Genomic DNA, 15,244 nt, shown 5'->3' with positions numbered 1-15,244 from the left:
TGTGCGGCACGGCACGCCTAGCGCAAACTCCATCTCCCAGGAAGCATTGCAGCGAGCCCTCCATCTCCCCGCCTCGCCCCCGCCAGAGCTCAGACCGGCTGGCCTTAAAGGGGACGCGGCCTGAGCGGCGGTTCGCGGGGTGGCCCCCGCTCCGGCTCCTCCCTGTTTCCCGCACCTCGCCCCTCCCCACGCTTCTTCCCGCAGCCCCGCAGCCCCGCAGCGGCGCGGCTGACTCGGGCTCCCTGGGTACAAGCTTGTACAGAGCTGGGTGGGGAGTTTGGACTTGGCAGTGAGAGCAGCATCCCTGCCGGCTGGGACTTGGCGGAGGGCGTCCCCACTCCAGGGGGAGCAGAGGACTCGCCCTGACCTAGGCTGGCCTAGCCTAGTCCTGCCAGGCCTGAGCGCCCCGCCCAGGAGCCTGCTCTGAGGCAGGGGCCACCGGGGTCCCGGAGGTAAGGGGGCCGGGGGCGTGTGTGCAGGTTGTGGGGAGGGAGTGTCTGCACCCCGGCGGCCCGAGAGCCCTGGTGGGCACGCGCGAAGGGCTCTGAGAGTTTGGGGCTGGGAGTAGGGAGGTCTAGGTGCATCTTGGGCCTCGCTGTGTGACCTTGGGCGAGTAGCTGCCCCTCTCTGGGCTTCAGCCTCCTTCATCAATTGTGTTTGGAGGCGATCCGGTCCTCTGCCCTAATACAATGAAGCTCACTGGCCTTTCGTGGGGTCCGCAGCCCCAGCCGGGGTGGGGACGCCGGTGCGCCGGTATAACTGGAAGGAGGGGTGGGGCTAACACAGGGCACAAACTGGGGAGCTCAGAGGTTGCAACCGCCTGGCGTGGGCTTCTGCTCTTCTCAGCATCCTCTCCCGGGCGTACTTCTCCCTACAAGACTTGAGACTCCTTGTGTTAGCCTGGTGCCCGCCCTTCCAGAAAGCCTGGTGTGGGGGTGGGGACATGGCTATCTTAAGTATGTGAGGGGTGGCCCCAGCAGGGATGGGTGATTGTGGTGGGTTCCTGAGAAGGGAATATATGCTCCCTCTCCTCCCAGTCCCCATCAGTTAAAGAGTAGTTGCTTTTTACCAGTAAAACCCTTTCTTTCTTTCTAGGAGACAGTTTGGTGGCCCAGACAAGGGCCTCCCAGTAGGAGGGCAAGGGGATCCTTCCCAGGGCTGCCTTGGGTAGAAGCAAAATTCAGAGGTAGATGCTGTTGTCCAGAGACCTGGGTGGGTGGGTGAGTGGGGTGCTCCTCACCAGCTCTAGCACCCCGGAGGAATCAGAGGAGGAAGAGTGGATGTGAGGGTCAGAGAAGGAAGAAATGGGCGTCTCAGCTTTTAGGTGCTGAGTTGGGGCTTGGAGGGTCAGCAGTGGTCTGGGGGAAGGGAGCCGCTGAATGAGACCTTTCTAAAACCCGCTCCCTGGCCTATGAGATTTTGTGAGCTTTTGACCTGAGGGCAAACCAGGAACAGTTTTTTTCTTTTTCTTTTTCTTCAGTTTTGGTTGTTTGAGTCATTTCTACATGGCTCAGTCTTGTCCAGGGACCCCTGTAGGGACTTTCTTGGCTGATGTTTGAGTCTCAGGGTTATGGAAATGCAGGACCATACCTGTTATTTAGCACTCCTTCCCCTCTGTGCCTGGTCCTGCGCTGGGCACGGGGCACAGATGAGGGATGGGACCGCCTCCCAGCCTGCTAAGGGAGATAGACTTTGAATTCAGTGACACTGCTGAGGGATGAGAAGAGCAAAGATGGCCTTGAGAAGCTCAGAGACTTGGACTATAGGGGGGTTAGGAAAGGCTTCCCGGGGCGGGGGTGGGGGGGGGCGCATGTGACCTGGGCCTTGGAGGATGAGTCAGAATTTGCCAGAAGAGGGAGAAGCCTTTCCCAGCAGAGAGGACATCACCAAAAGGTGGCCATCAGGAAAAGCCCACTGACCATAGTCCTTCAGATTTGTCACCAAGCAGTGTTTGTCAAGTTCATATCCACCCCTGCCCTCCATCAGCCAGTTGTCACAGAAAGGGCTTGAATGTCAAGCTCAGGAGTTTGGATCTTATGCTGAAGGGGCTGGGGAGCCTTGAGAGTTCTGAGCAGGGTATGGCAAGATGGAGCTTATCATCTAATGAGATTAATCTGATGATATTTGCAGGGTGGGTCACAGAGACCTGGGAGGGATGAGGAAGGCTGAATTGGGGCCCAGGGTATGGGGGCAGGGCAGGGCATTGTGTGTACACACACACAGACACGGTACCGTGCTTTGAGGTTGGTAGAGATGAGTCAGGCTTCACCATGCAGGAATGGAGACCTGTCAATACACAATGGAAATGTGGAGGGTCATCCAAAAGGGACAGATAAAGGGATCTGGGCCTTCTAGGGGAGGGATTGTGAGGTTCCTGTATGCTTACTATCTGCACTGGAGCCAACTGGGTTTTGCTGGGACTCTCAGGCTATCACACCAGCAATGAGAGGTATAAGCCAAGGGCCTGGGGGAAGAGCAGCAGCACTGGTTGGGAAAGGCTAAGAGGTGGTCAGGCGGTCATCTCCCATTTTGGGGTTCAGAGGCTCAGAATGGTGAAAGAGCACTTCCCTCAAGGCCATGGGCACCATGGGGCATAGTGCCAGGGCTAGATTCGAAGGCTTGGACTCTTCTGCACAATGCATACCGCTATTGGAGGATGGATCGAAGGAGGGAATGAGGAGGTGGGGTTAGAAGACTACTGCACTAGTCCAAGCAAGAAGTAAAGAGAAGCTGATCTTGGGTGCTGCAGGAGCTCCGAAGGAGATAGTGGAAATGCTTAGTTGGCAGTGAGGGAATTTCCTGGTAGAATCAGCAAGATCAGGAGTGTGTGTCTGTTTCCCCACTGGGTGTCAGATGGCCCAAGAATAGACTTATGACTGCTCTGGCCCTCTTCTTTTTTATACCTTGTCCCCTTCTCTGTTAGGGCTTCAATGGTCTCCACTCTCCAGGTGAAAGGGCTGAGGAGCCTGGCAGGGATTCACCCAAGGTCACCTGGTAATTCAGAAGCAGAGAACCTGGGTCGCATGCTTCTTACGCTGGCTCTTCTGAGGGAGGATATGGCTGCTGCGTGCTGCTGCGTGCCGCTGAGTTTGGTGCGGGGCAGCTGTCTCTTGGGTCAGAGCCAGTGTGGACAGGCCATCTCCTTGTCCAGAGCCTAGAGGAGTAATCCAACCTCTCCTGAGTAATGCTGGCGGTCTGCTGCTTCCTCCCCTAGGGAGACCAAGTGCAGGTTCTTATCCCACCCCGCCAAGGCTGTGTCCCTCTCACATGGTGATCCTCCACTTTCCCATGCGTGCCCTAGGGAAATCAGGCCTTGTCCTGCCTCCCTTCTGTGGCCTGTGGTGAGGTCAGGTGAGCTCCAAGCCTCTAAAACCCTTTTGCATGAATGCACTCAAGACATTGAGTGGGTTTAGTTGGTGACTATGGTGACAGCTGATCTCAGATTGCCTGTGTGGGAGTGGGGGCAGGTAGGCAGGGCTTGTTTGGAGTGGCCAGGCCACAGACTGCACAGAGGCTGCACGGCTGGCCCCAGAGATCACAGCCCTCACAGAATGGCACCACAAACGGGTTTCCAGCTGCCAGGTGCAAAGGTATCCGGTAGAATGGTATGAAATTGCCAACATCTGCTCCTTTGCTTTCGTGTGGTTCAGCCTGATATCACTTATCCCCATTTTACAGAAGACTAAAAGAGGCTCATGATGCAATTTGCTCACGGTCACATAATGAGTTGCAAGGCTAGAATAAAATTTGCCCAAGGTCACATTAGAATGTAGGACTCGTCATTCCTAGTCTCTTTCCACTTCCAGAACCTTCTGTAGCCCCAGAACTCCATTTCTGCCTGCCCCCAGGTCCTCTTCCTCCACATATGAGGTCAATATCTCATCGATTAGGGTTTCTTCTTGGCTGCCTGAATAATAGGATTTCTTGGCATCCTGGGTTGAAAGCATATTAAGTCCACTGGCCTGGAGGGCAGGGGTAGGGTTTTGCAGGGATAGTTTACCAGGGAGGTTGGTCGCAAGCACTGCCTAGGAAAGAGAAGACCGGGATGAAGGGAGACCAGTTTTTAAAGACCCGGTAAAGGCCTTTGAGATTATGCCTTGTGTTGGCACTCTTTACCAACATATCTGCCTCTGCCACCAGACTGGAGGTTCCTAAGGGCGAGGACTTTGCTTCTAAAGGGAAGGGGGCCGATTTATTGAGCACTTCCCTGTGCTCAGCATCATGCTGAGGACTTTATATTTAACAACAATCCTGAAGGGTGGAAACAGACTGATAGAGTGTAAGTAACAGGGATGGGAAGCGGACTTCATTTCCAGATGAATCTCATTCAGAGTAAAAAGAGTTTAACACACTATTCGAGGAGGCTTGGAGTGGGCTCTGGGTGTATGAATCTGTGCGAAGTTACCAGGTGGTTCGGAGGCAGCCAAGCCAGTGTTTGGGAACCACTGATCTGTACTCTGGCTTTACCCACAGTAATCTCAGAGATGCCAGCCATTGAGGACCTCACAGCCTGGTGAGAGAGAGAAAGAGACAAATGGGCCCATTGCATTTAACACATGCAATAATGGAAGCTTGGCTTCAGCCAAGAGCTAGGACAGTGAAAGGAGTGTCTCCATAGGGCCTAGCACAGTGTCCGGGTCCACAGTATCTGTGGTTCTGAATAAAGGTTTCTGGCGCCTCATTTAGTAAATGTCTGGCTTATCTTCACACTAACGCCAGGTCTCAAGAAGTTTTTACGAGCCAGTAAGTTTAAACGCTTACTGTATGCCGAACCTTATCTCATGTCCTGCCTAGAGTGGGATTATATAAAGAAGCAAAGAAATGGCCCTGTCTTCTAGGAGTTGAAAGTTGGATATTAGGAGAAAAAGCTTTATCTTTGTGAACCAGCATGAGAATCGGAAGTAAAAGTGGGTCAGCTTGGGAGACAGGCTTCCAGGAAACTGCCCAAAGGAAGAGGAAAGGCAAAGAGAAGGCTACTTCTGCTCAGAGGCATAAGTAGCAGTAGTAACACTGTATTTTACATCTTCTTCTGTATTTTACATCTTTGCTTCTTTGACAAATGCCGACTATGTGCCAGGCACTGGCCTAGGTGAGGGAACAAAACAGACATGGTTCCTGCCCTCAGGAACCTGTATAGTATGGTGGAGGAGGCTGACTCCAACTAAGGAGTTATGATAATTGCTGTAAAGGAGGACAAGGTGCTCTGAAATTGTTAACAGTCGTGTTTGACCCAAAGAGGTTAGGCAAGGCTACCTGAAGAAGTGAGTTTGGGCTAAAGTCTGCAGGGTGAGTCAAGTAAGGAGGGGAGGGAGGAGCATAGGCGAAGGGCCCAGCAACAGGGAGAACACAGCGAGGCAAGAGTGAGGGACTGGTGTGGGCTGAGGCTGGGGAGGGGCAGGCAGGGCCTTGAGTGTGCAAGGCTATGGGGCAAGGCCTGGAGGCGGGGCCAGGCCACAGACATGATACGCTGTGCTTCATTGGAGGGAATTATGTGATCCCAGCTATAATGGAGGAATAAGCGACAGGTGGGTGTAGGAATGGAGGTCCAGGTATATTCTAATTGAAGACAGGGTGTCTGAGGTAAGCTTTGAAGGAAAACAGGAGTTTGGCTGTGTGAGTGTGTGGTGGTGGAGGTCTTGAGAGATAGGATGTTTCAGGCAAAAGGCACAGCATACAGAAAGAAGTGGAGCCTTGGAAAGGTGTAGGTCACTTGAGATACAACAAGAAGTTGATTTGGGGCAGAATAAAGTATGCAGGGATCTCCCCGTTGGTTCTTCCTTGGGACCCTAGGACTGCTCTCCCTCCCTGGAGGTGTGATTTTTGTGTGTGTCCCTGCTCATCTTCCCCAACAGGACAGGGCTTGGCCAAGATACAGGACAACAGCTTTTATATCCAGCTCCTACTGGCCTCAAGAGTGGATGAGGTCACCAGCGAGGCCTGGGGAGGGAAGGGCGAAAGAGTCGGGTGGAAGGTTCAGATACTGCCATCGCAAGGTGCTCATCAGCAATAACTACAACTCCCTGGGGCTCGTTACATGCCAGGCATTGCGCTTAGCTTCATGCAATACCTCCCAGTGAGGTATCCTCGCCCCATTCCACAGGTGATGAAACGGAGGCCCCGAAAGGTGGCTGGTTGCTCGCCCCAAGTCGTAGCGCAGGGGGATCCCTCGGGGAACGGGACCTGCTGGGCAGCGTGTGACCCTGCTCCCTGTCCCCTGCAGCGTGGCACCATGGACAAGATCCTGGAGGCGGTGGTGACGTCCTCGTACCCGGCGAGCGTGAAGCAGGGGCTGGTGCGGCGCGTGCTGGAGGCGGCGCGGCAGCCGCTGGAGCGCGAGCAGTGCCTGGCGCTGCTGGCGCTGGGCGCGCGTCTCTACGTGGGCGGCGCGGACGAGCTGCCCCGCCGCGTGGGCTGCCAGCTGCTGCACGTGGCCGGCCGCCACCACCCCGACGTCTTCGCCGAGTTCTTCAGCGCGCGCCGCGTGCTTCGCCTGCTGCAGGGCGGCGCCGGCCCTCCGGGCGCCCGCGCGCTCGCCTGCGTGCAGCTGGGCCTGCAGCTGTTGCCCGAGGGCCCGGCGGCCGACGAGGTGTTCGCGCTGCTGCGGCGGGAGGTGCTGCGCACCGTGTGCGAGCGCCCGGGGCCGGCGGCCTGCGCGCAGGTGGCGCGGCTGCTGGCGCGACACCCGCGCTGCGTCCCCGACGGGCCTCACCGCCTGCTCTTCTGCCAGCAGCTGGTGCGCTGCCTCGGCCGCTTCCGCTGCCCGGCGGAGGGCGAGGAGGGCGCCGTGGAGTTCCTGGAGCAGGCCCAGCAGGTGAGCGGGCTCCTGGCGCAGTTGTGGCGCGCCCAGCCCGCCGCCATCCTACCCTGCCTGAAGGAGCTGTTCGCCGTCATCTCCTGCACAGGTGCGTGGGGGCTGGTGCGTGGTGTGCGGTGTCGAGGTGTGGCAGGTGTGCGTCAGGGGCTACTTCCCAGTGGGGAGACGCAGCGTGCCTGCCTTAAGTAGCAGGGCTGCCCTGAGCTCCTGCTCTGGGCCTCTCCTGGGGTGGGTGCTGGGCCCGGGGGGGGGGGGCGGACCCAGATTAAGCTGGGCAGGAGGAGGACCCGTGAGTGAGACAACAGAAGGGGGCGCGTGGACGTCATCATGCCCTTTGGGTCAGGTGGGTTTCGTAGAAGTGATGACTTTTTTTTTTTTTTCTAAGATTTTATTTATTTATTCACGAGAGGGAGAGAGGCAGAGACACAGGCAGAGGGAGAAGCAGGCTCCACGCAGGGAGCCCGACGTGGGACGTGATCCCGGGTCCCCAGGATCACACCCTGGGCCAAAGGCGACGCTAAACCGCTGAGCCACCCGGGCTGCCCGAAATTATGACTTTTGATTCAAGTTTTGAGAGGTAGCTGGTCAGCAGCAGGGGCGAGGTGTTCAGGGCAGGCGGAGGCCAAGTTGAGGACGTGCAGTAGAGCCTGTATATCTCAACTCTGAAATGTAAACTCTTGGTCCTCCATTGTCAGCTGTGGCTCTTGAACTACACTTTAAATGGGTGAGATAAGATCTGTGCCTCTCCTGATTATAGGGCTATTAAGTTGAAAGGAAGAGAATTCACCTGGCAGGAGAAAGAACCAAGCCCAGAAGTATAAGCACTTATCCAATTGGAGAACAGATTTTGATAACTAAGTGGTCTTTTTCACCTTTAGGCCTTTGTATGGTTCCACCTGGAATGTCTTCTCTCCCCTCAAGTCACACAGCCTTTCTCTCTGTTCTTGCTGTTCTTGCTTGTTTCTCTCTGGTCTTGCTGGTTATCCTTTCTTATAGACCTTGCCTATAGGATAGGCACAGTTTGGGCGGGGGGTGTCAGGGGTTTTTGTCTGTGCCCAGTACAGGGCTGGGCCCCAAACCATGCCAGTGAAGGTTTGTTGAGCGAATAAACTAAGGTGGGATCAGAGGCTGTGCTGTTGTAGGAAGTGGCCCTGATGTGTTCTTTAAGAAGCCTAGTCTACCTTGGCAGCATGAGCCCATGAGGTATTGGGGGAGGTGAGGGGCCTACCTGCCTTGCTTAGCTCATCCCAGCCCCCTCACCATTCCAGAGGAAGAGCCACCATCCAGTGCCCTGGCCAGCGTGGTCCAACACCTACCATTGGAGCTTATGGATGGTGTCGTCCGGAACCTCAGCAATGATGACAGTGTGACAGACTCTCAGATGCTGACTGCTATTAGCAGGTGGGCTGAGGGCTGGGTGGTGATTAGATCTCTTTCCCTCCTTCCACTGGGTAGGGTTGCTGGGCTAGATTTAGTGTGGGAAGGTCCAGGAACTCTGCTTTTTTCATTCATCCATCCTTTCTTGAGCCTTGCTTTGTGCCTGGCCCAGGGCTGGATGTGGCAGATGCAGAGAACCTTTCCCTGGTGATGCTCTCGGGTTGGGTGCCAACTATGTGATCCTGGACAAGTCAATGAACTCTCTGAGCCTTCGTTTCTCCCTCAGTAATAGTAAAGATGGTATAAGAAGTTGTCACATTTCTACGGGGTTATACTAGAAGCCGAAGATCCGTTACAAAGTACTTTTTGAGTTTGACAGGTTTGATACATGGAATTTGGGTGCTTTAGTTCACAGCTTTTGCACATTCTCCACTTCGTTTGAGGTGTCATCACACCTGTGATGTAGCCACACCTGCCTATCCAGTGATCCCAGAATATGCTGCCTACCTTCCTGCCTATAGGCCTTTGGCTCTGTAGATCCCATTCATCTGGCAGGCCTCCCTCACCATGCTTTCCATACCCGTGTGCAGATCTCCCATCTCCATTAGGCTTCTTAGATTTCTTGTCTTTAGTGGGTAAGAGTATGGGCTCTAGAGGTAAGCTGCTTGGGTGCAAATCCTGGCTCTTCTACCTCTTGCCTGTGTGACTTTGGGCAAGTTACTCCATGTCTGTAGGTCTCTGCTTTCTCATTTATAAAATAGTGTAATTGAATCCATCTTACCGGGTTGTTGCAAGGATCAGATAAAACAAGATGATACACATAAAGTGTTTAGAGCACTGATGGTAGCTATTGTCATTGTAATTATTACTTTGCTTTCTCATTCGGTTGATTATTTTTATTTTTTTTCTCATTCTGTTTATAGCATAGTCTTATGAGTCTAAAGATAATGATATAGTGACACTTTCCTGAGCACCTACTGTATGGCAGCTTCATGCCCTGTGCACAGAAGCATTATCTTGGGGGTCAGGTGTGTTCATAAATGTAAGACAGATGGAGTAGTGCTTGGTGCAGAGTGAATACTATGAGAGTTAGCTATTGTCACATTTTTTAATTCATGCAACTCTGTAAGGTAGCTATCGTCCCCATTTTACAGAGGAGAGAACTGAGGCTAGAGAAAGTGACTTGTTCTAGGTCACAAGCAAGGGTTTGCAGGAGCCAAAGCTTCCAGTGTGGCAGGGGGTCAGAATGGGGGGAGGGTAGGAAGTGCTCCTCCTGCTGCTGAGCCTCATGGTCCAGGCAGAGGCAGAGACCATCGAAAGCCCCATTCTGCAACTGCAGCCTAGTGTGTGGGGTGAGGTTTGGAGTGTTGAGAGGGTCGTTCCCCTCCTGCTGGGCTGGGAGCCCCAGGTTCTACCAGATGCCTGTACTGGGCTCATTTGCAGTTCTCAGAGGTGACTTGTCCATCCCATGGACCCCAGGGCTGCTCTGTGCACATGTGGGTCAGTGTAGGGTCGCAGGACATTATAGCTTGTCTCTGGGCTGCCCCACCCAGGCATTTGGGCCTCCCTGGTTCTTGTGTCATTGTCACTCCCCTCTACAGGATGATCGACTGGGTGTCATGGCCCTTGGGGAAGAACATTGACAAGTGGATCATTGCATTGTTGAAGGGCCTGGCAGCTGTTAAGAAGTTCAGCATCTTGATTGAGGTTTCACTTGCCAAAATTGAAAAGGTTGGTGGGCCCCTGTCCAAGTTCTGGGTTATGGCTTTTACCACTTATCTCTTGCAAGAGACTGTGTGGGTCTGGGAGGCAGAGCACTGGGGCTCCAACCCAAGCTCACTGTGACCTGGAACAATTCATTGTACCTCTCTGGGCTTCAGATTTGCCCCATTTATTTCTCTATTCATTCAAGAATGTTTGTCACTTTTGGTCTATCCATCCTTCTCTCCCATTGGGTATCTGTCTTACTATCCATCTGTCCATCAACCTAGATCTGTGAGCATGTCTATGTTCTTGGTCCTGCATGTATCTGCTGCTCCAACTCTGGTATCTCTGACCACCTCTCAGGTCTGTGACTGTACTTGTCCTCTGGGGCCTAGGCGTGGGGGACTCTTGATCAAGGACTCTCTTCCAGGTTTTCTCCAAGCTTCTATACCCCATTGTCCGGGGAGCTGCCTTGTCTGTCCTCAAGTACATGCTCCTGACCTTCCAGCACTCCCATGAGGCCTTCCACCTGGTAAGAACCCTATGTGCTACCCTGAGGATGGGCAGTTCTCCATCCTCCACTGGTTTGGCTGGAGTCCAGACATGCTGTCTCTATTGGGGCTGGGGATTTGAAGCTTAAGACCTTGAAGTTCTGGACATTAGGACTGGAGGAGACTTAAAACTCCATTTTATGGATGGGGGACTAAGGCCAGAGAATTTGACTTCCCCATAGGCCCACAGTAGAGTGACAGCCCTAGAATGATGACAGCTAATGTTGCTTAGGTGCTTGATGTATGCCAGGCACAGTACTAAAGACAGTACATGTATTAACTCTCAGGAGAGCCCTCAGAGGGAGCATTCTATCATTTTTTCCACTTTTCAGCTGAGGAAACTATAGGGAGGTTAAGTCCACTTGTCCCAGATATACAGCTAGTGAGCAATATAGGGAAGATTCTAACTAAGTTGATCTGACTTCTGCCCCAGTGTCCTTCCAATATACCCTGTGGTCAACCAGCACCCAGGTGGCCTGGCCTCCCGCTCATGGCCCTTTCTGTTATCCTTGGGGCCATCCCTTGGGAAGGATGCCTGTAGTCCTTGGTTGCTATGGGGGAGGCAGGGCTACTCTCCTGTCTTTCTTTCCCTAGACCTGGAGAAGGGGCCCTAGATTCTGATGACTCCTGGTCAGGGCAGAAATTTCATGCTTTCCAATTTGCTACAGTGGGAAAGGCACAGAACCAGGGATTGGGGGACTTGGGGTTGAGTCTTGTCTCCATCATTTGCTAGATGTGGTGACCTTGGACAGGTGCTTACGTCTCAGGGCTTGGAACAGGGTAAGCCCTGAGGATGGTGGGGAGAGGGTTAGATGAGGTGATATTTGTCAAGAGCCTGCTGCATACTAGGGACTGGATAACTTGTTTCTTCCCATCCTTCTCCTGGGCGCCCTCCCTCCAGTTCCTGCGGGCTGACTCTGTCCATCCCTGGGACAGTATAATAGAATACCCCCATGGGTTTGAAAGTTAGTACTGCATAGCACAGAGGAAAAAAATAGCCTTTGGTTGAGATATCAGCTTTTTCTGTAATACGTGGGGGAAGTTCTTAGTGAATTACGTAATATCTCCAACTTCAATTTCTTCATCTATAAGATGGGAATAGTAATTGCTAAATACAATCATTGTGAGGGTGAAGTGTTTGACACATAAATGTTTGGTGAAAGAATGATGGTAGAAGGAAGAGTAGCCCTGGTCACTAAGGCCTCAGGCTCTTCTGGCAAGCCAGTTAGCTAAGGCCTAACAGCTGGGGCTTGGGCCCTGGCCACCCCTCAACTGTGAGGAGAGAATTGTTTATTCAGTTTAACAGATGAAGAGACTGAGGCAGAATATCCAAGGTCATCTATCTTGTAAAAAGTTATTGCCTACATAGCACAGAGCTCTGTGTAGGAAAGGGGGACAGTGGCCAGACCTCCTTGCCTTAAGGAGCTCTGAGTGTTTTCAGCCCTGACCACCAACCCCTGCCTCTGGTGGTAAATGGTACCAAGTCTAATCCTGCTCTGCTCTCACAGCTCCTCCCTCACATCCCCCCAATGGTGGCCTCTCTGGTCAAGGAGGACTCCAACTCTGGGACCAGCTGCCTGGAGCAACTGGCAGAACTGGTCCACTGCATGGTCTTCCGGTTCCCAGGCTTCCCGGATCTGTATGAGCCTGTCATGGAGGCCATTAAGGTGAGTGACAATCTCCCATTGATTCCTTGCCTTGCTCCAAAAAGGGTGCCCATTTGGGCCTTGCTCAAGGCCGTAATACGGATTAGTGGCAGTCCCCCATCATTTGGTCTCTGCCTGTCTCCCATCACCTCCCCTGGCCCATCCTGTGCTTCAGGCACACTGAGCTACCAGCCATTGCCCCAGATGGGTCACCACTCATGATTGTTCCAAGTCTTTGCCTGTGACATTCTGACTAAACCCTTCTCTTGTTCTGCCTGGATAGCTCCTATTCCCATTGAATCTTCTCCGTTAAGCCTCCACTCAAGTGTTAGCTCTCTCAGAAAGCCTCCCCTGATAACTCTCGATACCTCCTCCCTGCCCCAGGCTGGGTCAGGGCTTGTCTGGGCTCCCACAATTCCCACATCCCTTTGTCATGTGTTGTCACTGTGTCTCCCACCAGCCAGAGGACTCCAGAGCAGGGATTATCTGTAAGTGTTCACATAGCTTTACTGATCCTTTCCTTGCTTTGTGCCAGACCCAGGCTGGGAACTGGGGATACAGGCACCAGCAGACCAAGTCTCTTCCGCTGAGGAGTTTGCAGCCTAGCGGATGACAGGCTTGCACAGAAGTAACTCTGATGTAAGTGGCTTAGGAAATTCCTGTGAGGAGAAGGGAAGGATTATCTCCAGTCAGAGGAGGAGGCTACAAGGATGAAGGGGCTTCTGACCTGGGCTTGCTAGTTTGCTAGGACAATAGCATTTACAGGTGATGCCACATTTGACAGTGTGTTCTATATATTTTGTTTCTTAATGCTCACAAGACAAAAGAAATGAGAGTAGTGTTGTTACCTGAATTTCATAGATGAAGGAAGTGAGACTGGAGAGGCTTGATGACTTGCGCAGTCATGGAAGTAGTGAGAGACACAGGCAGGCACGGTGCTTGCTTGCTGAGCCTATTCCTATTGCCTGATAGAGAGGGCAGGTCTGAGCATGGGTGAAAGATGTCTGGGTAGGTGATGGCTCTTAAAGAACCTCTGCTCTGCCTTCCACTTCTGTAGTGCAGCAGATAGATAGCCTGAAAAGCAATCCACTACAGAACACCTAGATAGGCTTGTTAAAATATAACCGACTTTTTTTAAGTACTTAGCTGAGCTTGCAAGAAATTAATGGGGAATTCCCAGGGGCCAAAAAGAAAGCAAGAAGTGGAATTCAGAATGGTGAAAGATGATGCCCTTTTTTGCCTGTCGTGGGCAGAGAAGGTGTAACCATAGTCACTAAGCCACTTGAGCTTATAGGGACAGGAGGTGATGCTTAGGGCTTGCTCTCACTAGGGCATTAGCACTAAGAGGCCTATGTAAGCCAGCACCCGAAAAGGCTTTACTGTTAGTAAAAGAGTGATCTAGAAAAATATATATATACATGGTCTCAAATGTCAAGGAAACTTTTCTGGCTTGATCTGTACTCTGGATTGGGAAAAATGAAATTGTTAATCATTGGCCTGCTCTTATGTGGGTTTAGGGGTTCAAGTTCTCATTGTCTTTGGGGTTGTGAGACCCCTAAACTTGGGTACTCACATTAAAAGTAGTATGAACTTGTAACACAAACCCAAGGGTTACCCTGTAGAAACAGAAAAAAGTGCTTTCAAGTCACAAAGATAAAATTCTGCTAAAGGTAAGTTTATAATCCAAAAATTTCAAAACACACAAGGGAACAATCCATCTTGAGTGAGACTTAGTCGATACTTTAAATAAAACCTCCAGCATTTGAGTCTTCTCAGTTTTTCCAGCTTAATATGATAATGAATTTTTTTTTTTAAGATTTTATTTATCATGAGAGACAGAGGGAGAAAGAGACAGAGACACCGGCAGAGGGAGAAGCAGGCTCTCCACAGTAGCCTGATGTGGGACTCGATCTCGGACCCTGGGATCATGCCCTGAGTCAAAGGCAGATGCTGAACCACTGAGCCACCCAAGCTCAGAATGAATTTTTTTTTTTTTTTTTTTTTTTTTTTTTTTTTTTTTTTTTAGTGGAGCCAACCTACAAAAGAAGCAGCTACCTTGCTAGATCATGAGCTGCCTGTCACTGGAGGTAGATGAGCAGAGGAGGCAGGGCTTTGACTTGTTAGAAGTGATTATTATTATTTCCTGCTAGCTTGTGAGCTTCTGGTAGGCAAGGACCATGTGAGGATTTCTGTGCCCAGCAAATATCTGTGACTGTACTGTGAAGAATACTCTCATGGAGCCATGAACAAAGAGGAAGCCTGCACTGGGCACTGAGGGAGACCCATACTGAGTGAAACTCAGGCTTTTCCCTCTAGGGGCTCTGGTCTGATCCAGAGGACAGTGAAGCTATAAATACCAGTACCACTAAGTACAGCCAGCTAAGCTTTATAAGATAGATATAAATCACACATGTACCCCACTTGAGAAGATCCTGGAAAGTCTCCAAGAGAGGGGATGGGATATAGAAGTTAGGTCTTGAGGGATAGGGACTAGCAGGATGAGGCACCTCCAGATGCATCAGAGGGAAAGGTGTTGGGAGTGGGAGTTTGTCAGCTGCATGAAAGGGACATTGGAAAGATCTAGACGGGAGGGACTTACACTGGACTGACTGCTTAATCTAGCAGATCTGGGCTTCTCAAACCTTTTCTCCAAAGTCCTTGAGCCCAGGCAAGGGCTGCTTGCCGAAGCAGCCTGACACAAAAAGCTCAGTGTTTCTAAAATCTCATCTCAGAGATTCAAGTATGTATTTCATAATTATAAACATTGTTTTTAATGTAAACATTTTTCTTCCCTGAATATTAGAGCCTATAACCCCAGGAAGGTGTGCTACATTTGTTCTGTGGCTTTGAATATCTCTAGGTATGAGCCAGTTTGAGAGGCAAAGCAGCAAAGTATCCATAGGATTTTTTTTGTTTATCAAACTCTTTCACATGTTTTCTGTGAGCACATCCTTCTTTGAGGCTCCTTTATAAATAAATTCTGAAAAGTTCTCTCAGGCAGTTTCTCTGGGAGCTGTGGTACTTGGTAAGGGACCCATTGTTTGTAACATTAGGAGCTTGAAACTTACTTCATAATTTTGTTTCCTTTTTGTGGGAGTACCAAGTTACCTTCTTTGAGAAAGATGGCATTTTTTCTAGTGTGGATAATTTTG

General features: G+C 51.5%; 1 protein-coding gene across 2 annotated transcripts in view; it reads left to right on the top strand.

Annotated features, from left to right (window-relative positions):
- The window catches only part of USP35 (ubiquitin specific peptidase 35), a 78,707-nt gene that overhangs the window by 25,540 nt on the left and 37,923 nt on the right, over positions 1-15,244 (top strand). Inside the window, exons 1-6 of one of the 2 annotated variants that reach the window (XM_025419515.3) lie at positions 4-452; positions 6,221-6,902; positions 8,083-8,215; positions 9,793-9,922; positions 10,326-10,427; positions 11,955-12,113. In XM_025419515.3, the coding sequence (XP_025275300.1) occupies positions 6,230-6,902; positions 8,083-8,215; positions 9,793-9,922; positions 10,326-10,427; positions 11,955-12,113 (1,197 nt within the window). In that variant the 5' untranslated portion in view covers positions 4-452; positions 6,221-6,229. Of the gene's footprint in view, positions 1-3; positions 453-6,220; positions 6,903-8,082; positions 8,216-9,792; positions 9,923-10,325; positions 10,428-11,954; positions 12,114-15,244 lie in introns of those variants that run through there. The other variant, XM_025419516.3, reaches the window with a different exon arrangement.

Source organism: Canis lupus, chromosome 21 (assembly GCF_003254725.2).
Source record: "Canis lupus dingo isolate Sandy chromosome 21, ASM325472v2, whole genome shotgun sequence".
NCBI lineage: Eukaryota > Metazoa > Chordata > Mammalia > Carnivora > Canidae > Canis > Canis lupus.
This window is presented reverse-complemented; position numbering and strand designations above follow the sequence as displayed.